Below are 22,272 nucleotides of genomic sequence, written 5' to 3'. Positions count from 1 at the left end.
TCCATCACCACCAAGACTACACATCATCTCCGAGGCTTCTTTCCTGTAGCTATCCAGCTTCTCAACAAATCTCACTCAGGTATAAAATCCCAAATGTCCCAACCCAACATCTGTTAAATAAATGGTCTTTCCTGCTCTCCTTGTTCTGTTGATAATTATTGAATTTGTTCATATGTTCATGTTTACTGAAGTTTGATTATTGACGTTTGCAAATACGTTAGAGGATTTTAAGAGGCGTTTGGATGTAAGGGAGATGGAGGAATATGGACATGGTGTTTTTGAAGGGATTAGTGTTTGGGTATTTTTGATTTGCTTTTTAGCTGGGTCGGCACAACATTGTGGGCTGAATAGCCTGTTCCTGTACTGTACAGTTCTATGTTGTATGTTTGCACATGTGAACATTCTGCCAGTTGTCGATTGCTCGTGGCTGTTCACATTATTGTCTTGTAAATTGTTGGTTGCCATTGTGTTGTCTGCTATGGTATCGTCCTGTTTTTATGCTTGGCACCAAACCACAATCAATTCTGCTAGGTTTTATATGATTCTGATTCTGATTTATTTAGAGGTACGTCCTTTCGGTTCACCAAGCTGCCTCGCCCAGCAACCCACCGATTTACCCCCTAGTCTAATCAGGACAATTTACAATGACCGATTAACCTACGAACCGGCACATCTTTGGACTGTAGGAGAAACCTGGAGCTCCCGGATAAAACCCACACAAGGAGAACATACAAGCTTTCTTACAGAGGATGCCGGAATTGAACCCCAAACCACGACTCCCTTAGCTGTAGTAATAGCGTTGCACTAAAGGCTACGTTACTCTGGCCACAATTAGGTTTAATAAACTCTTCAAACACATGTCTTCCAGACATGGAGTCAAATACGTATTTTATTATACGCTAAGTCATGGATAAACTAATGGCCTAGACTTCAATGGCCATCTTCTCTGATTCCGGCCAAAATGTTTTAATCGGATGACGCATCCATAATTATCGTTAGCCTAATCAAATTATACTTCTGACTCCCTGCTAAATGATGTTAACAGTCTGCCTCAAGCATTCCTTCACAGACGAACGCCCTTAGCAAACCAAGAATATTCTTCTACCTCTTCCTCTTCAAACTTCTCCAATAGGATGTCGCTTCTCCAATTATTGCTCTCCTCTCTCAGAATTATTGTTTGAATCTCTCCAACTGTATGTCTATCTTTCAGCGTTCAACAAGAACAATCCCAGAAAAGTACAATTCCTCCTTTGTTCCGTCTTAGCTCATGTCCTTTCTTGTTTAGCTCCTTTGCTGTTGTCTACTAGGACGGTTACATTTCATCTACCAAAAGTTTACCCTACATTTTACCAAGTTAAATTAACCGAAGTGTCACCTAAAATACTAGTGTCTATTTCCCTAAGTCTGCTAACGATTTCCAGTTCTGTCATAAGAGGGGTGCTGGGAGCAGACCCAAATGCAAGACACTGACACTGAAGTACTAGGAACAGGACTAGGTTTATCGAGATAGCAAGGTCAGTAAGGAAGAAACAAGGCTGGACATTGACACAGTCCCTGGACGAGACTAGGATTCAGGGCCTGGGCTAGGACTTGGACTGGAGACATGGGACCTGGATGGGGAAATCCAGAACCAGAGCCTGGACTAGGACCTGGAACCTGGATCTTGGTTGGGACTCAGAATCAGAACCCGGGTCTAGGCTAGGACTTGGGACTAGGATCTTGGCAAGGACAGGACGAGGTACTCCAGCACAGGATGAGGAATCTCCAGCACTGGGCTGGGCGAGGCACCGGAACTAGATGAGGACATGAAGCTCAGATTTGGACCAGGCTGGAACACGGTACCTGGACTTGGTCTTGCAACACAGAAACACAGAGACTTGGATGTGGACTGGACGCTCAGAGCCTTGGACGTGGACCGAATGCTCAGAGCCTTGGATGTGGACTGGATGAGGTACTCCAGGGCAGGACGAGGTACTCCAGGGCAGGGCGTGGCTCTTGGACTAGGTTTGGCTCGGCTCTTGGACTCGGCTTGGTTAGACTCTTGGGTACGGAACCGGGACTCCTCCTTGGAGTGCAGGGCCGGTACCCTTTCTAGGACGTAGGGCTGGGAACCTTACTAGGACGCAAGGCCAGGGTGACTGCTGAGGGACTCCTGGACTAGGCGAGAACACGAAGCTTTGACTTGGACAGGACTGGAACACGGCGCCTGGAACTTGGAACACAGGAACACAGAACACAGAGCTGGGACCAGGAACAGGAACTTGGGAGCTTGGAAACAGGACCTAGGGCCGGGACTCTTCTTTCACATGGACACTAAACATGAGGACACAAAGAGATAGTTCTAAACTCAACGATAGATAGTTCCTTATCTTGGCGTGGCAAGGCTCCGGTCTCACTCTGGTGGTTGAATTTTACGGGGATTCAGGCGAGGCTTTAGAAGGAAGGGGAACAGTCCAGCAGGGAATCCTTGGTTTGAGAGGCATTTATGTGCCAGCCCAAAACGAGAATCAGGTGCCTCAATTAAGGCACCCAATGGAACAAGGGAAAACTGGAAAACCCGGAATAATGAATCGACGGACTGAACCATGAACCGGTATGCGGACTTACCGGACCATGACAGTACCCCCCCGTCCTCTATGGGAGTCGCCTGGCGACTTAACAGGCTTCCCTGGACTATGGCAACACGGGTGGGGGGGGTGGTATTCAATAGGAGGGAACCCAGGATGGCGAGAGTTAAACGATAGTGTCTGTGTTGTTGGGTCCATGTATGACTGGACTGTTCTGTCATGGGGGGGGGGCATTGATGGCGGACCCAAATGCAAGATACAGACACTGACACTGAAGTACTAGGAACAGGACTAGGTTTATCGAGATAGCAAGGTGAGTAAGGAGGAAACTACGCTGGACATTGACACAGGCCCTGGACGAGACTAGGATTCAGGGCCTGGGCTAAGACTTGGACTAGAGACACGGGACCCAGACGAGGAACTAGGAATGAGGAGCCTGGACTAGTGACACAGAACTCTGGAACCAGAGCCTGGACAAGGACCTGGAACCTGGGTCTTGGTTGGGACTCAGAATCGGAACCTGGGTCTTGGTTGGGACTTGGAACCGGAACCTGGGTCTAGACTAGGACTCAGGACTAGGATCTTGGCAAGGACAGGACGTGGCTACAGGACAGGACGAGGTATTCCGGCACAAGGTGAGGTACCCCAGCACAGGACGAGGAATCTCCAGTACTGGGCTGGGCGAGGCACCGGAACTAGATGAGGACACGAAGCTCAGATTTGTACAGGGCTGGAACACGGCGCCTGGACTTGATCTTAGAACACAGGAACACAGAGCCTTGGACGGGGACTGGACGAGGTACTCCAGGGCAAGACGAGGCTCTTGGACTAGGTTTGGCTCGGCTCTTGGACTCAGCTTGGTTAGGCTCTTGGGTACAGAGCCAGGACTCTTCCTTGGAGCACAGGGCTGGGACTCTTTCTAGGATGCAAGACCAGGATGACTACCGAGGGAACTGCCGAGGGACTCCTGGACTGGACGAGAACACGAAGCCTTGACTTGGACAGGACTGGAACATGGCACCTGGAACTAGGAGCACAGGAACACAGAACACAGATCCGGGACCCCTCCTTGGGAACAGGACTTAGGGCTGGGACTCTTCTTTGACACGGACACTAAACACGGGGACACAAAGAGATAGTTCCAAACTCAATGATAGATAGTTCCTTATCTTGGTGTGGCAAGGCTCCGGTCTCACTCCGGCGGTTGAACTTGACGGAGATTCAGGCGAGGCTTCAGAAGGAAGGGGAAGGGAACAGTCCAGCAGTGAATCCTTGGTTTGAGAGGTATTTGTGTGCTAAGCCAAAACGAGAATTAGGTGCCTCAATTAAGGCACCCTACAGAACAAGGGAGAAAACAGGAAAACCCGGAACAAGGATCGATGGACCGGACCGTGAACCGGAATGCAGACTTCATGGACCGGACCAAGACTATTCTAATTTGAATAGCAAAACGGATGAACAGAAATTTCTTCCAACAATGAATTGAGAATAGTGAGGCAGCCAACCGTATCCTACCCCAGCCCTAAGGCCGATAAAGACTTCACAATCTTTGTGTCATTTCTGACCCACAGTTCACTTTTTCATCCGGAGGGTCTTGTTTCCATTTGCATTTCATTGTACAACTTCACCGCAGCCGAAACTCGGCCGTTGTCCAAATTTCTAGCGGTTGCTCCAGTTACCTGTAACTCTTCGTCAAATTGGCTGGATTCCCTGCTGCTGATTTCTATGAACTAGTTTAGACAAACGTTTATTTCTGGCTCCCAAAACATCACTCACCCCTAAATCCTCCTCTTTTCAGCTGGACTCTGTCTTTATTGATTGTAAATACCGTCTAATCTCTGCCCTTCAAATATTTGCAACGTCAATCCTAGTCCGATTGCACAATTTTACTGAGGGTGATAACAACAAAGTATTTTCCTGTACTCATGCGAAATTTCAGCGAAGGTCGGAGAGGCGCTGTTTACGCCCCGGAACTGCCCTTGCGGAAGGCAATTAAAAGCGATACTTCGGGTCAGCCGTTTGCTTTGCGATTAATGTTGGTTTTGAAACTTCTGAAATGCCAATTTTGGAAGAAACCGAGAGCGGCAGCAGTTTAGTTTTAGGCTTGTATGGGTTCATAGTCGCATCTTTCGCGGCGGCAGTCGTCATTCACTTCCTGAGAACTAACGCAAGTTTGAATTTAAACTACTCCATTTGTACAGAACTGCTGCTGTTATTTGTCGGTTCACGTCTGTTTTACACTTATCTACCGCAATACGCTGGAGTCGTACTTTTCGCTCTGTGTTGTTACCTGGTTTTTCGATCCATCCGTTCCAATGCAATTCTTTCTCCACATGGGAAGGCTGTTTTAATAACAGGTAGGCAAAACCGGCACGGTACTGTTCTATTCGCGTCTCGCAGGATATTGCTGTAGACTGTCGTGTTCATTAACACCTAACTTTAGCTTTGTTAAATTAAGTAACAACCTACATTTATTCATCTATTTATGCCAAATATTTCACAGACTAAAACTAACGACCTCTATCCCTGGCATAATCCCATTTCTTAGATCCTGTTTGAATCGGAGCCGCACCTTTTGTGGTTTATGATTTGTGTCACTGAGATGTGCTTTCGATTACGTGTCTGCTATCTGCGTTTGGGAAAATTTTTTTTATTGGTACAGTACCTTATTTTTGTGCCTGATCAGAGCAGCCTATTGCACGGATTGGTGTCTATAGTGGAGAAGACGGTAGCGTCCTGAATATCTGAAGGGAACTAATATCTAACCCGGGACCGAAGCTGACCAAGCGCAATGTAAACAAAGCAACATGACGAAGGGGCCGGGGGTGGGGACTGGGAGGGCAGGGTATAGATCCCAGGAAAGGCGTTGTGAAGGGTTTGTTGCGAACTCTGCAGACACCCTAGCAGTTTTCCACAGTATGTGTGCATAAATCTTAGGGGCTACGCCTTTCTGATTATTTTATGTCTCCGCCAATGTTGCCCACATTGTGATAATGAAAATGAAAGGCATAGCGAAGCTGCAATCAAAGTTAGAAGTAATGGGTTATTTTAGTAGACTAATTCAGTATAAATCAAAAGACCCTTTCTGTTACCATACAAGTTACTTGTTAAGCAACAGTCATTATATGCCCGAAACACAGACATCCCACCTCTCCGGGAAGTTCCGGCAGTCTCCCGCATATCGATAGTGGCTCCCTGACGCCCGGAAGTTATATACAATATTCCGGAAATGGATTTTTTGAGAGGGAGAGGGAGAGCGAGCGTCCTGTTTGGTCTCTCTTCGTGCTAAGAGCGGTTCCCAACCACCGGGTCGCAAGGAAACAATTTGATTTGGCGATATGAAACGATATGAGTCAGCTGGACCTTTTCTCATTCCCTGTCACGCACTGTTGAACTTGAACGCACGTGAGGTCATTACGCCCACGTCATCCGTGTCAGCGCGGGAAGACCAACTCCTCGAGCTTGCAAATGACGACGGGCTGAAAAGTATGTTTGACATAACATCTCTGCCGGCATTCTGGATCAAAGTCAAGGCTAAATATCCTGAGATAGCCACGAAAGCACTGAAAACGTTGCTTCCATTTCCAACATATCTCTGCAATGAATGCAACGAAAACTAAACTGCGGAATAGACTGGACGTCAGGAGGGAGTTCCGCCTGCTGCTCAACGGAGTGACATACAAATCCTGTGGCTGCCTTTAATTCCTCCTTTTCCCCAGTTTAATTCTTGAATTATTCAACTTTTATTTTCTGGATCTTGGAGGGAAATAGTGGTCATTATGTCGTATCCTTTAAGAAGTGGAAAACAGCCATTTGAACCCAGCAATGGAAAGGGAAAAACTTCGAAAGAAAAATCAGAAGACATGCCTGTCTGGGCTGAGCGTTTGGAACGTGCGTTGATGGATCTCGATAACAAAGTGGATAATAACACTTCTGAGTTGAAGTCGTTACGACAGAGTTTACAGACCACTGAGGAAAATTTCTCTCCCTAAATACTGAGCTTAAACTGTTTGGGTTAATAGTATTGTTTTGGCACCTTTGCAGACTGTCGTTGCATTCTTTTAGCTTTTGTTTATTGATTAAGTATAAACATTTTTTTCTTTGCTGGGCTTTTTTTATCTTAAGGTTACGTATTTTCTTTGTAAGGGAGAGGGGAGAATTGGGAGAAAGAACTTTTAATCGTTATTTAAACTGAGCGGCACGCGGAACCCCGTCTTATATCTTTTTCTTAGGGATGCTTTCCGGCTCTTTTTTTCTTTCGCCGGATTTTCTTCCTTGGGAATGGTGGGGTGTCTGGGGGTATTTTTGTTTCTTGGGGTTTATCGTGGGATTTTTATTTACACACTTTTTGTATTTTTCCCTAGTATGGAGTTCCGGAGCATGCGCATTTTCTATGTGGTTATGTTCATCACCGCCATCTTTGATTAGCCCGCGATGGTATGCGTGTATTGTCGGGTTCAGAATATTTAAACAGATAAACGTTATTAGTTGGAATCACCCTATTAAACGAAGGAAGACATTTAAAGTTATTAATCAATTCCAGCCCGATAAATTTTTGCTCAAGAAACGCATATCAGAACGAGCGATCAAAATAGATTTTTTAAAACATGAAAGGGCCTTCAATATCATGCTACTTGTCATAATAAAACAAAGGGAGTATCTATTTTATTAAATCTAATATTTTATTTATTCATGAAGACATTGTTTCAGATAATAAGTGTAGATTTTTAATTATTAAAGGAACTATTTGTAATGGAAAAATTGTCCTGGTTAATCTATATCGACCTAATGTAGATGATCTTTCTTTTTTAAAAAAATGTATTTGGTTTATTACCAGACTAAAATGAATATGTGCTGCTGATGGGAGGTGACTTCAACTGTTGCTTAAATCCTTTGATTGACAAAAGTTCATCCAATCAGCAGCCTCTGAGTCGTTCGGCAACACTTACTAATTCCTTTTTAATTGATTATGATTTGATAAAATCTGGAGAAATTTACATCCTAATGACAGAGATTATTCTTTTTATTCACATGCTCATAATAATTATTCGAGAATTGATTATTTTATAGCTGAATTCCGATTTTTGTCCAAAGTTCAGAAATGTGAATATGATGCTATTGCAGTATCGGATCATGCGCCTTTAAGTTTAACTTTTGAGTTAAATGATGTTAGTAATGTAAACTTGCCTTGGCGCTTTCCAGAAAATTTATTACAAAATTTGGACTTTGTTAAATTTATAGAGATTCAGATAAAAGATTTCTTTTTTTTAATAATACGGGAGATGTTTCGAAATTGATTATATGGAATACACTCAAAGCATATTTGCGAGGTCAGATAATATCTTATTTGGCTAAACTTAAGAAACAGACAAAAATAGAATTAGATGGAACTTCCAAACTAATTAAAGATCTAGATAATACTTATGCAGTTTATTTTAATGTTGATCTATTTAAACAAAGGGTTGAACTTCAATCTCAATATAATTTACTATCAACTTATCCGATTGAAAGAAATTTGGTTAAATTAAAAAGTTAATTTTATATGTCTGGAGACAAAAGTAACAAGCTATTAACATCTCAACTTAAAGCAGAGCTAAAAGACATTTTAAAAATTCGTAAGAGAGATGGTAGTTTAGCTTGTAGTTATGAAGATATTAATAAAACTTTTCAGGACTATTACAGTGAACCTTATAAATCTCAGTTTCCAGCTGACCCTCCTAACATGTATGCCTTTTTACAAAAGATTGATTTTCCTAGAGTATCTGTTGAAGATCAGCAAATTCTTGATGCGCCTTTTACTGAAAGAGAAATTCAGAAAGCTATTCTTTCAATGCAATCTGGTAAAGCTCCCGGACTGGATGGTTTTACTGTAGGATTTTATAAAAAATTTGAACATTTGCTTACTCCTTATATGTTAGAAATGCTTAAAGATTCTTTTATGTCAGGAGAGTTACCTTCCACATTTTATGAAGCTTCTATTTCCTTAATCCTTAAGAAAGATAAAGATCCTACTGATTGTGCTTGATATAGACCTATTTCATTATTAAATGTGGATGCCAAAATTCTTTCAAAAATAATGGCTAATCGGATGGAGAATATACTAGCAAAAATTATCTCTCAAGATCAAACGGGTTTTATAAAAGGCCGTTATTCTTTTTCTAACACTCGGAGATTGTTAAATGTTAAATACTCATCCCTCTCTAAGACTCCCCAATGTGTTGTTTCTCCAGATGCAGAAGAGGCATTTGATAGAGTTGAATGGAAAGATCTATTTAAAGTTTTAGAGAAATTTGGCTTTGGTACTAATTTTAATAAATAGATTAGATTGATATATAAAACCCCTGTTGCCACTGTTATCACTAATAACTGCAGATCCCCCTTTTTCCAACTTTCTTGGGGTACGAGACAAGGATGTCCATTAAGTCCTCTGTTATTTAACTTGATGTTGGAACCCTTGGCTATTCCACTTAGTGAAGCTAAAAATATTCAAGGAATTTCTATAAATGGACTATTCATAAGATCTCCCTTTATGCAGATGATCTTTTGGTTAATATTTCGAATCCTGAAAAATATATTCCTAGCTTATTGAAATTATTAAATGAATTTGGATTGTTTTCAGGATATAAATTAACCCTGCATAAAAGCGAATTATTTCCTTTAAATGATTCCGCTTCTATATATAACATTCCTTTAAAAGTTATGGATTCTTTTAAATATTTAGGTATTACCATTACTAAAAAATATGGAGACCTTTATAGAACTAATTTAGTTCCCTTAGTGGATTTTATGAAGCAATTGTTTTTCTAGATGGAATCCACTTACACTTTCCTTAGTAGGTCGAATTCATGCAGTTAAAATGATTTTACCAAAATTTTTATATACATTTCAAAACATTCCTATTTTTCTAACTAATAAGTTTTTTGATCAAGTTGACTTTTATTTCATCTTTTGTTTGGAATAATAAAAGACCAAGAATTGGAAAATGTCATTTACAAAAATTAAAAAAGGATGGAGGTCTTACTTCACCTAATTTAAGAATGTATTATTGGGCGGTTAATATATGTTATGTGTGTTCTTGGTTGTATTGGACCGATAAAGAGGAATGACCATCTTGGGTTGACTTGGAATTGAAAACTGTGTAACAGTTTCATTTAGCTTCGTTATTAGAAGCTCCTTTACCTGTACAATTAGCCAAAATTTCTATTCTAAATATAAATCCTATGATTAATCAATCACTACGAATTTGGTATCAGTTTCATAAGTTTTTTAATCTTAAAAAAATTAACCTTCTTAGTTTAATTTATCAAAACTATTTATTTAAACCTTCACTTAATGATCCTACCTTTTCTCTTTGGAGGAATAAAGGAATTTTTTCCTTTATGGATTTGTTTCAAGAAGGTTGATTGATGTCCTTTGAGAAATTAGTAACTAAATACTCTCTCTCATATTCACATTTTTTGCAATATCTTCAGGTCAGACATTTTTTACAAAAATATTTAAGTAATTTTCCATATATACAAGATTCTGACCTGTTAGACATTATTTTAAAAATGAACCCTTTAGTGAAAGGCTTTATTGGGAAAGTTTATAATTTACTATTACAACAGAACGGTTATCCTTTACCTAAGATCAAGCAAGATTGGGAAAGAGAGCTTAATATGACCTTGATAACAGAGGATTGGTTGCAAATTTTGAAGCTGGTTAACTCTTCAATTTGTGCCAGTCATTCTCAAATTCAATTTAAAATTGTACATCGTTATTATTTGACCAAGGAGAGATTGTTTAAAATTTTTCCTAATGTAAATAATCAGTGTGATAGATGCAAAACTGAGATAACTATATTGACACATATGTTTTGGTGTTCTGTATTGAAACAATTCTGGAAATCTATTTTTTCTATAATCTCTAAAATTTTAAGAATCAATTTACAACCTAATAAATTGACAGTTTTGTTTGGCATAATTCCTCAACATATTCATGGTATTTCTATATCTGACCAATATGTAATTGCATTTGTCACATTATTGGCTAGAAGGGCTATTTTATTAAAATGGAAAGATGCCTCTGCTCCCACTTTGATACAACGGTTCTCTCAGGTGATGTTATGTCTTAGTTTGGAAAAAATTAGAAGTCGAACTTTTGATCCTAAATTTGACTTTGAGAGAAGGTGGGGTTCTATTGCCCGTTATCATCATTTGACTTGAGTTAATTAAGATGGTCCTTTTCTGATGTTTGGTTATATGAATTTGGTTGGCGGTTTGATGTCTTTTTTAATGGAAGCTTATATGGCGCATCGCTCCGGGTTTGTGCTCCAAATGGATTTTTCCCCCCCTTTTTTTTAGTTATTCAGGTTTTTTCTCTGTTTTAGTTAGTAGGGGGTTCTTTTTTTTCCTTATTTCCTTTTTTCCATGAAAAAAAGCTTTAATACTTTGTTTTTGATTATTATTGATATACTGTTTAGCCTGGTTGATAGTTTAACTTTTACTCTACATATGGATATGTTATCTTGATTATTTTGATGTATTTTTTTCTGTTGTTGATTTTCAATAATAATTAATAAAAAGATTTAAAAAGAAATAAAGACATAGGGAACCAGCTTCGAGTACCGCTGTCTCCCATCACCCCTCTATGGCACCGTCTTGTTGCAGGGAAACAAGCCCAGGGCTCCCACTGATTCAGTGATACTGGTGTGTTGCAATGATTTTATATGTTCATATGAGGAAAATATGCGCTGTGTGTTTAATATCCAAATGTTATGATGCTATTGACTTATAATTGACTTATCACTATTGTGACGAATACACATTGATAAGATGTTAGCTGTCCTGTGTGATCAGCAGTTGGTCTGCCACCTGTCTTCAAGAGAGAGATAAGGGACACAATGAAACAGCACCTGGAGATGTGTGGAGAGCTGTCTGGAGCGGCTCCCCCTTTGAACCCTGGACTGTTTGAAGTGATAGACAGGTGATACCCCAGCAGGGGGATAAAAAGGGACAGGTTCGCTAAGACAGACACACACGCCACCCGAGGTAACGAGACCCTGGAAGCGGTGCGCCTCTCACGAGTGGGTGAGAAGTATCAGACAACGGCCAGGGTGGAAAGGTACGATCAGCGGGAACCCGGTGTGTGTCCGCCCTTGCCTGGGTGCCGGGTTCACTGCAGAGGATCTACCGCATCTGGAGGAGGGGTCACAGTCGGTGACCTCAGGTGACATCACCAAGGACCCGCCCAAAAGTTGCTTGTGAGCAATATCGCCGGTCTGTGAGTGAAGCCGTTCTGAATGATCAGTCGTTCCCGTTCTCTCTCTCCCTCCCCCCACGTTGTCCATCGCCATGGCAACGATTACTGCGAACTGAACTAAATTGGACTGAACTTTTGTGTCACTTTGAAATTTGGTCATTTACCCCTAGACAACGATAGAACTTGATTGATGCTGTTATCTTAATTCTGTGCACATGTGTGGTTATCATTGCTGAACTGTTGCATTTATTATCCTTTCGATTACTGTGTTGCTTGTTTCTTTAATAAAACTTTCTTAGTTCTGGTAATCCAGACTCCAACTGAGTGAACCATTTCTGCTGGTTTGGCAACCCAGTTACGGGGTACGTAACATAAGTGGGGTTCTCGTCCGCGATTTTGAACGCTAAATTTGGGACAGAGTAAATTGATTGGGTTAAAATTCCCGAAAGAAAGAAAAGACAAACAGCAGAAATGGAGGCTGAGGAATTTATAAAGGCGCCGACCTTGGAGGCATTAGAGGATGCCAGGAAATCGGAATTGATAGCTGTGGCCAAACGGTTGAATCTTGCTAAGGTGAAGTCGACAATGAGGAGAGAGGAGATACACAGAGCTATTGTAGAGCACTATGTATCTAAAGGTGTGTTTCCCCAAGGTGAGCTGGGGGTGGTGTCTATTGAAAAACCTGCTGGAGACGCGGTACAGGTACAGCTTGAAAAACTGAGACTCGAGCACGAGTTCCGGGTAGGACAGTTAGAACACGAAGAGAAGCAGTTAGAAAGGCAGGAGAGAGAGTTAGAAAGGCGGGAGAAAGAGAAAGAGGTAGAAAGGCAAGAGAGAGACAGACAGTTGGAGAGAGGAGAAACAGAGGGAAAGGGAATTTGAGCTGGAGAAGTTAAAGATAAGGGCCGAGCAGGGGCCCGTGCCGAACCAAGGTGGAGGGTTCCGGGCGACCCAGGAGGTTAGGCTGGTTCCCCCATTTGACGATACCGACGTGGATCGGTACTTTCTCCACTTCGAAAAAGTGGCTATAAGTCAGGACTGGCCGAGGGATAAGTGGGTTGTTTTACTTCAGAGTGTACTGAAAGGGAAAGCCCAAGAAGCTTACTCCGCTTTGTCCGCGAAAGATGCCCAGAGGTATGAGGTGGTAAAAGAGGCCATCCTCAGGATTTATGAGTTGGTCCCGGAGGCATACCGGCAGAGGTTCCGGAATGCGAGGAAGCACGTATTTGGAGTTTGCCCGTGAGATGCAGACATATTGTGAGCGTTGGTGCGCCTCGAAGGGGATAGAGGGGGATTATGACAGACTGTTGCAGCTGATTCTGATTGAGCAGTTTAAAGGTTGTGTCCCTGAGGGTATGAGACCCTACCTCGATGAGAAAGAGGCAGCCACGTTAGCCGCAACTGCTAAGTTAGCGGATGAGAATGCGTTGACGCATAAAATGAAGTTTGCCCCGAGTAAAGGCTACCAGAAGGGTAGTCAGGACGGCGGGGAGAGTCCGCCGGAAAAGTCAGAAAGCAAGCGGGGGACTAGTGAGAAGGATAAGCTAGACCGGGAGCAGTCTGGTAGGAAGTCTCTTATAATTGTGGGAAAGCCGGACACTTTGCGTCCAGGTGCTTTGCCCCAAAGAAGGAGACGGGAAAAGGGAAAACAGCGATTTTGAATGGCTGTATCGAGCTGTTAAGCGAACCGCTAGGGAAGGACAGGTCTGAAAAAGTTCAGGAAGGGCGCGAGAGGTTTATCTCGGCCGGACTGGTGTCAGTGAAGGAGGGGTTAAAACCAGTTCCAGTGCGGATCTGGAGAGACACGGGAGCATGTCAGTCACTAATACTGAAGAGTGTATTAGAGTTTAGCTCAGAGACCCAGACTGGGGAGGTAGAGATCAAAGGTGTTGGGGAAGGGACAGAGTCAGTCCCTTTGCACCAGATACACTTACAAAGCAACCTGGTCTCTGGACTAGTCACGATCGGGGTGAGGCCCGAATTACCGATGAAAGGCGTGGAAGTCTTGCTCGGTAATGACATCGCCGGAGGAATCGTGTTCCCAGTCGTGAGATTGACAGGTCAGCCTGCCAGCATTGAGGCCCCGCCCATGGACTCACAGGTTCATCACGGGACCGCGATAGTGAATTTAGCTGAAACGTTTCTGCCAACCTTGTATGAGACGGGGTGTAGTGAGACAAGAGGTAGTGAGGGAGCTGGGACGGACGTAGCAGTAGCCAGGAAAGAATTTGTGCAGACGCAGGAGCGAGACGAGGGGCTGATGGTTTTGGCAGAGACAGCTCTCTCTGACACAGCTTTAACAAGGGTATTGTGTGGAGGAGGAAGTGCTAAGGAAAAAAGGGAAATCAAGTACAGTACCCGCAGATGAGGAGTGGGGGGTGGTGCAAAAGAGTTATGGGGATGAGGTTTTTAATATGGCCCACGAGGTACCCCCCGGTGGACATTTTGCGGTGCTGGAGGAAACAGTTGGTGGAATCATGAAAGAGATTTACCGGCTGCCCAGGGGGAAGAATGTTATTGATCATGACCGACGCGAACTGAGACGGTCACCGGCTTTTGATATGCTAACAAACCTAGTCGGTGTTAGCGTGGAAATCAATGAAGCTAGGGGCCCCCTGATAAGAGGAAAAAAACATTTTGAAAAGATTAGTGTGGGATCGATCAGATGGGAGAAGGCTATTGTTTTGGCCAGGTCTACTGATAAGGTCTCTCCCTTAATCTCCGAACAAAGCGAATCTTTAGCAGAAGTAATTAAACGACTCGCACCCGTGTGCTTGATTGTCCCGAGGCGATGTAAAGAACTGGGACGTTCGGTGATGTCTGTTACAATAGGTGAGCCTAGCAAACAACAATCATATATAATGAGTAATTCAGTGACTAAAGGGCTGATGAACACAGGTGTGTATTGGCAATTTAATACGGCTGTCTGAAGCCAGATTGATAGTGAACCTTGAAGAAAATGAATTCGGCCACACGAGGGTCACTTACTTGGGAATTGTGGTGACACAGGGGCAGCTGGCAGCGATGCAAGCTACAGTGCAGGCTATCGCTGACCTCCCAACCCCGACAGACAAGAGAGCCCTCAGAAGGCTCTTGGAGATGGTGGGGTACTGTAGGAAGTTTTGCAATAACCCTGTGGTCAATACCCCTCCCCCTCCTACTAAGCCCTTGCAAGAGAAAACTGAGTCGGAATGGGACGACCCTTGTTATTGTGGTCCGGGACAAAACCAAATTGAGAGGTTACATTGGTCGCAATTCATCAGTGTTTTTGGCCACTATGAAGTTTGCTGAGTTGGAGCCTGGTCCAAGGGATTATTAATAACACGTGTAAAAGGAACAGAAAATGCGATTACTGTCTGTCAAGGTGTTGACAACTTCAAACTCGCTGTGTTAGCCAAATAGCTGATAAAGATGTATATTTGTGCGTGTATCAAATAATGTATTCATGTTTGTAATTTTTACCTCCCGGTAAAAATCCTTAAAGGGGGGAAGTGTGACGAATACACATAGATAAGATGTTAGCTGTCCTGTGTGATCAGCAGTTGGTCTGCCACCTGTCTTCTAGAGAGAGATAAGGGACACAATGAAACAGCACCTGGAGATGTGTAGAGAGCTGTCTGGAGCGGCTCCCCCTTTGAACCCTGAACTGTTTGAAGTGATGGACAGGCGATACCCCAGCAGGGGGATAAAAAGGGACAGGTTCGCTAAGGCAGGACACACACGACACCCGAGGTAACGAGACCCTGGAAGCGGTGCGCCTCTCACGAGTCGGTGGGAAGTATCGGACAACGCACAGGGTGGAAAGGTACGATCAGCGGGAACCCGGTGTGTGTCCGCCCTTGCTTGGGTGCCGGGTTCACCGCAGAGGATCGACCGCATCTGGAGGAGGGGTCACAGTCGGTGACCTCAGGTGACATCACAAAGGACCCGCCCGAAAGCTGCTTGTGAGCCATCTCGCTGGTCTGTGAGTGAAGCCGTTCTGAATGATCAGTCGTTCTCGTTCTCTCTCTCCCTCCCCCCACCCTGTCCATCACCATGGCAACGATTACTGCGAACTGAACTAAATTGGACTGAACTTTTGTGTCACTTTGAAATTTGGTCATTTACCCCTAGACAACGATAGAGCTTGATTGATGCTGTTATCTTAATTCTGTGCACGTGTGTTTATCATTGCTGAACTGTTGCATTTATAATCCTTTCGATTACTGTGTTGCTTGTTTCTTTAATAAAACTTCCTTAGTTCTAGTAATCCAGACTCCAACTGAGTGAACCATTTCTGCTGGTTTGGCAACCCAGTTACGGGGTACGTAACATAAGTGGGGTTCTCGTCCGCGATTTTGAACGCTAAATTTGGGACAGAGTAAATTGATTGGGTTAAAATTCCCGAAAGAAAGAAAAGACAAACAGCAGAAATGGAGGCTGAGGAATTTATAAAGGCGCCGACCTTGGAGGCATTAGAGGATGCCAGGAAATCGGAATTGATAGCTGTGGCCAAACGGTTGAATCTTGCTAAGGTGAAGTCGACAATGAGGAGAGAGGAGATACACAGAGCTATTGTAGAGCACTATGTATCTAAAGGTGTGTTTCCCCAAGGTGAGCTGGGGGTGGTGTCTATTGAAAAACCTGCTGGAGACGCGGTACAGGTACAGCTTGAAAAACTGAGACTCGAGCACGAGTTCCGGGTAGGACAGTTAGAACACGAAGAGAAGCAGTTAGAAAGGCAGGAGAGAGAGTTAGAAAGGCGGGAGAAAGAGAAAGAGGTAGAAAGGCAAGAGAGAGACAGACAGTTGGAGAGAGGAGAAACAGAGGGAAAGGGAATTTGAGCTGGAGAAGTTAAAGATAAGGGCCGAGCAGGGGCCCGTGCCGAACCAAGGTGGAGGGTTCCGGGCGACCCAGGAGGTTAGGCTGGTTCCCCCATTTGACGATACCGACGTGGATCGGTACTTTCTCCACTTCGAAAAAGTGGCTATAAGTCAGGACTGGCCGAGGGATAAGTGGGTTGTTTTACTTCAGAGTGTACTGAAAGGGAAAGCCCAAGAAGCTTACTCCGCTTTGTCCGCGAAAGATGCCCAGAGGTATGAGGTGGTAAAAGAGGCCATCCTCAGGATTTATGAGTTGGTCCCGGAGGCATACCGGCAGAGGTTCCGGAATGCGAGGAAGCACGTATTTGGAGTTTGCCCGTGAGATGCAGACATATTGTGAGCGTTGGTGCGCCTCGAAGGGGATAGAGGGGGATTATGACAGACTGTTGCAGCTGATTCTGATTGAGCAGTTTAAAGGTTGTGTCCCTGAGGGTATGAGACCCTACCTCGATGAGAAAGAGGCAGCCACGTTAGCCGCAACTGCTAAGTTAGCGGATGAGAATGCGTTGACGCATAAAATGAAGTTTGCCCCGAGTAAAGGCTACCAGAAGGGTAGTCAGGACGGCGGGGAGAGTCCGCCGGAAAAGTCAGAAAGCAAGCGGGGGACTAGTGAGAAGGATAAGCTAGACCGGGAGCAGTCTGGTAGGAAGTCTCTTATAATTGTGGGAAAGCCGGACACTTTGCGTCCAGGTGCTTTGCCCCAAAGAAGGAGACGGGAAAAGGGAAAACAGCGATTTTGAATGGCTGTATCGAGCTGTTAAGCGAACCGCTAGGGAAGGACAGGTCTGAAAAAGTTCAGGAAGGGCGCGAGAGGTTTATCTCGGCCGGACTGGTGTCAGTGAAGGAGGGGTTAAAACCAGTTCCAGTGCGGATCTGGAGAGACACGGGAGCATGTCAGTCACTAATACTGAAGAGTGTATTAGAGTTTAGCTCAGAGACCCAGACTGGGGAGGTAGAGATCAAAGGTGTTGGGGAAGGGACAGAGTCAGTCCCTTTGCACCAGATACACTTACAAAGCAACCTGGTCTCTGGACTAGTCACGATCGGGGTGAGGCCCGAATTACCGATGAAAGGCGTGGAAGTCTTGCTCGGTAATGACATCGCCGGAGGAATCGTGTTCCCAGTCGTGAGATTGACAGGTCAGCCTGCCAGCATTGAGGCCCCGCCCATGGACTCACAGGTTCATCACGGGACCGCGATAGTGAATTTAGCTGAAACGTTTCTGCCAACCTTGTATGAGACGGGGTGTAGTGAGACAAGAGGTAGTGAGGGAGCTGGGACGGACGTAGCAGTAGCCAGGAAAGAATTTGTGCAGACGCAGGAGCGAGACGAGGGGCTGATGGTTTTGGCAGAGACAGCTCTCTCTGACACAGCTTTAACAAGGGTATTGTGTGGAGGAGGAAGTGCTAAGGAAAAAAGGGAAATCAAGTACAGTACCCGCAGATGAGGAGTGGGGGGTGGTGCAAAAGAGTTATGGGGATGAGGTTTTTAATATGGCCCACGAGGTACCCCCCCGGTGGACATTTTGCGGTGCTGGAGGAAACAGTTGGTGGAATCATGAAAGAGATTTACCGGCTGCCCAGGGGGAAGAATGTTATTGATCATGACCGACGCGAACTGAGACGGTCACCGGCTTTTGATATGCTAACAAACCTAGTCGGTGTTAGCGTGGAAATCAATGAAGCTAGGGGCCCCCTGATAAGAGGAAAAAAACATTTTGAAAAGATTAGTGTGGGATCGATCAGATGGGAGAAGGCTATTGTTTTGGCCAGGTCTACTGATAAGGTCTCTCCCTTAATCTCCGAACAAAGCGAATCTTTAGCAGAAGTAATTAAACGACTCGCACCCGTGTGCTTGATTGTCCCGAGGCGATGTAAAGAACTGGGACGTTCGGTGATGTCTGTTACAATAGGTGAGCCTAGCAAACAACAATCATATATAATGAGTAATTCAGTGACTAAAGGGCTGATGAACACAGGTGTGTATTGGCAATTTAATACGGCTGTCTGAAGCCAGATTGATAGTGAACCTTGAAGAAAATGAATTCGGCCACACGAGGGTCACTTACTTGGGAATTGTGGTGACACAGGGGCAGCTGGCAGCGATGCAAGCTACAGTGCAGGCTATCGCTGACCTCCCAACCCCGACAGACAAGAGAGCCCTCAGAAGGCTCTTGGAGATGGTGGGGTACTGTAGGAAGTTTTGCAATAACCCTGTGGTCAATACCCCTCCCCCTCCTACTAAGCCCTTGCAAGAGAAAACTGAGTCGGAATGGGACGACCCTTGTTATTGTGGTCCGGGACAAAACCAAATTGAGAGGTTACATTGGTCGCAATTCATCAGTGTTTTTGGCCACTATGAAGTTTGCTGAGTTGGAGCCTGGTCCAAGGGATTATTAATAACACGTGTAAAAGGAACAGAAAATGCGATTACTGTCTGTCAAGGTGTTGACAACTTCAAACTCGCTGTGTTAGCCAAATAGCTGATAAAGATGTATATTTGTGCGTGTATCAAATAATGTATTCATGTTTGTAATTTTTACCTCCCGGTAAAAATCCTTAAAGGGGGGAAGTGTGACGAATACACATAGATAAGATGTTAGCTGTCCTGTGTGATCAGCAGTTGGTCTGCCACCTGTCTTCTAGAGAGAGATAAGGGACACAATGAAACAGCACCTGGAGATGTGTAGAGAGCTGTCTGGAGCGGCTCCCCCTTTGAACCCTGAACTGTTTGAAGTGATGGACAGGCGATACCCCAGCAGGGGGATAAAAAGGGACAGGTTCGCTAAGGCAGGACACACACGACACCCGAGGTAACGAGACCCTGGAAGCGGTGCGCCTCTCACGAGTCGGTGGGAAGTATCGGACAACGCACAGGGTGGAAAGGTACGATCAGCGGGAACCCGGTGTGTGTCCGCCCTTGCTTGGGTGCCGGGTTCACCGCAGAGGATCGACCGCATCTGGAGGAGGGGTCACAGTCGGTGACCTCAGGTGACATCACAAAGGACCCGCCCGAAAGCTGCTTGTGAGCCATCTCGCTGGTCTGTGAGTGAAGCCGTTCTGAATGATCAGTCGTTCTCGTTCTCTCTCTCCCTCCCCCCACCCTGTCCATCACCATGGCAACGATTACTGCGAACTGAACTAAATTGGACTGAACTTTTGTGTCACTTTGAAATTTGGTCATTTACCCCTAGACAACGATAGAGCTTGATTGATGCTGTTATCTTAATTCTGTGCACGTGTGTTTATCATTGCTGAACTGTTGCATTTATAATCCTTTCGATTACTGTGTTGCTTGTTTCTTTAATAAAACTTCCTTAGTTCTAGTAATCCAGACTCCAACTGAGTGAACCATTTCTGCTGGTTTGGCAACCCAGTTACGGGGTACGTAACACTATATTCATGCGAAGAAAATACGCGCTGTGTGTTTAATATTAAATTTGTCGGATAAACCCTTTTAGAAATGAAATTGAGTGTATTAACCACTTATAAGTGACTTATAGTTGACTTATCACCTATATTACAGTCGTGATTAACACCTCCCCCCCAGTCGGCCGGTTCGCGGTGCAAAAAATGTTGGGGACCCCTGCTAAGTAGACCTATCAGCTTTCTCTTGGGCGGGCTTTACAGTTGCCCTCAAAAATAATGATAGTGTTGCTCGCTGCACCATTTGCAACGGTGACTTTTCTATTGTCCATTTTGGGTTAAAATGTAAAAGACATGTTGGGGTGAGTTTAACAGGCGTCATTCGTTCATTAGCATAGCTAACGTTATTTAAACTAGCTGGCTGGCTGCCAAGGAACTACTCTATTGATGTCCTACGTGATGAGGCCAAACTCCCTGTAGCCTTAAAGTTGTAATAGAATAAACATGATAATACAAGTACAAATTTTAATGTCACATTTTCTGCATATACCCAACTTCCCAACTTGGTTTACAGATTTAGACAAAATCACTAAACAAACTATTACATACACCCTTGGAGGTCGACCGGGGTTGGGGTTGCTGGGGGGGGGGGGGGGGCCGGGAGTGCTACCTCCCTGAAATGAGTTTTTGCAGGGTGGGATGTCTGGGAATGTGCTCAGTCCAGTGAAACAGCCTTCAAATTAGTCCCCTCCTTCTGTTTTGATTGTTATTATGCTCCAGTAAAGTTGCCTTTTAATGTGTTCATTCCATTTCCTTCTTCCAAGTTACTTTTGCAAAGCTTCCTGTGCTTCTTTCAGCAAGTGCTTTGTACTGTAGCTAATACAAAGGCTCTCAGTCTTGGCCAAATGGCTTCCCTGGGGACCATGCCAGCCGTCATAAGGGTGACAGATAGAAAAACAGGAAACTGCAGTCACAGGAGTTCCTGAATAGGCCAAGATCAGTTTATTGTTTTAAAGAAATATTACTAAATTATATAAATAAAAACAGAAATGGATATATGTAATTTTATTAGAACCCTAAATGAAATTAATGTAAAAATATACTAGATGATGCAAATGAGGCCACAAAGCAGCTTAGAGTGGGTGTTTGTGTGTGTGTGGGGGGGGGTAGGTGAGGCATAATAATTCTTACGTCTGCTCCTGCTTGACCACACACAAACCACCGTCCCCACCCTGCAGGGCCCCACTCCACTTCCGCCCCCACCCCCAAATCACAAACTGCAGATTTGGCAAGGCTCTCTGCAGCAAGACCAGCCAGCGAATATGTAGCAGGAGGCTGGTTCTGTTTGTCTTCCACAAGTCCACGTGTGTTATAATGCTTATAAACTGTGACACTGTAGCGGTGTGCTACACACAGCGCTAGAATAATGACACATAGTCGGTGAGTTGGAGTTGCGATAAAAGAGATTTATTCAAACTTCGCGGCCCGCTTTAAAACCTTCCCGTTCCCGCCCTCCCTGGGCGGGACTGCTGTGGGGAATGCATATTCCCAGACCCTTTCCACGCGGGATTTTCCCCCTGCTGGTGAAGGTGGCCTGGCGCCCTTTTTGCTGCCGGCCCTCTGCCTGCGCGCGCTGTTTCGTGAGCCGGTTCGTGGGTGCCAGAAAGTGGGTCGCCACATAACCCCCCCCCCAGAACCGGCGATACCTCCCCCAATGTCCACAGTCTGGATCGGCCTCTGTTTGGGAGGTCTGCCCCTGCGCCGCGGTGCCTGAGCCTGGACCGGTTGCGCCAAGTCCACATGGGCCGGTTTGAGTCGGTCCACCGTGAAAACCTCCTCTCTCCCCCCAATGTCCAGCACGAACGTGGACCCGTTGTTCCTGATCACCTTAAACGGCCCCTCGTAGGGCCGCTGTAGCGGTGCCCGGTGTCCGCCCCGTCGTACAAAAAGAAACTTACAGTTCTGCAGGTCTTTGGGTACGCAGGTCGGGCTCTGTCCGTGCTGTGAAGTGGGTATGGGGGCCAGGTTACCGAGCCTCTCGCGTAGTCTGTCCAGGACTGCTGTGGGTTCTTCCTCTTGCCCCCTTGGGGCAGGTATGAACTCTCCTGGGACGACCAGGGGTGCGCCGTACACCAACTCGGCCGACGAGGTGTGTAGATCCCCTTTGGGCGCCATGCCGATTCCGAGCAGGACCCAGGGAAGTTCGTGCACCCAGTGAGGCCCCTCCAGGCGGGCCAT

The 22,272-nt window shown here is 44.9% G+C and overlaps 2 protein-coding genes across 7 annotated transcripts in view; one reads left to right on the top strand and one right to left on the bottom strand.

Annotated features, from left to right (window-relative positions):
• Window positions 1-7,929, bottom strand: part of LOC134356133 (palmitoyltransferase ZDHHC1-like) — a 92,790-nt gene extending 84,861 nt beyond the window's left edge. For 3 of the 6 annotated variants that reach the window (XM_063066775.1, XM_063066783.1, XM_063066782.1), the window contains exon 1: window positions 4,858-5,224. In XM_063066775.1, coding sequence (XP_062922845.1) covers window positions 4,858-4,902 — 45 coding nt within the window. In that variant the 5' untranslated portion in view covers window positions 4,903-5,224. The other 3 variants (XM_063066778.1, XM_063066779.1, XM_063066780.1) reach the window with 3 other exon arrangements.
• LOC134356132 (11-beta-hydroxysteroid dehydrogenase type 2-like) overlaps window positions 4,513-22,272 on the top strand; it is a 97,707-nt gene continuing 79,947 nt past the window's right edge. The window contains exon 1 of the mRNA XM_063066774.1: window positions 4,513-4,924. Coding sequence (XP_062922844.1) covers window positions 4,624-4,924 — 301 coding nt within the window. The 5' untranslated portion in view covers window positions 4,513-4,623. The remainder of the gene's footprint in view (window positions 4,925-22,272) is intronic.

The sequence above is a fragment of the Mobula hypostoma genome, chromosome 14 (genome assembly GCF_963921235.1).
Source record: "Mobula hypostoma chromosome 14, sMobHyp1.1, whole genome shotgun sequence".
NCBI lineage: Eukaryota > Metazoa > Chordata > Chondrichthyes > Myliobatiformes > Myliobatidae > Mobula > Mobula hypostoma.
The sequence above is the reverse complement of the archived record's forward strand: the minus strand, read 5'-3'. Positions and strand labels throughout refer to the sequence as shown.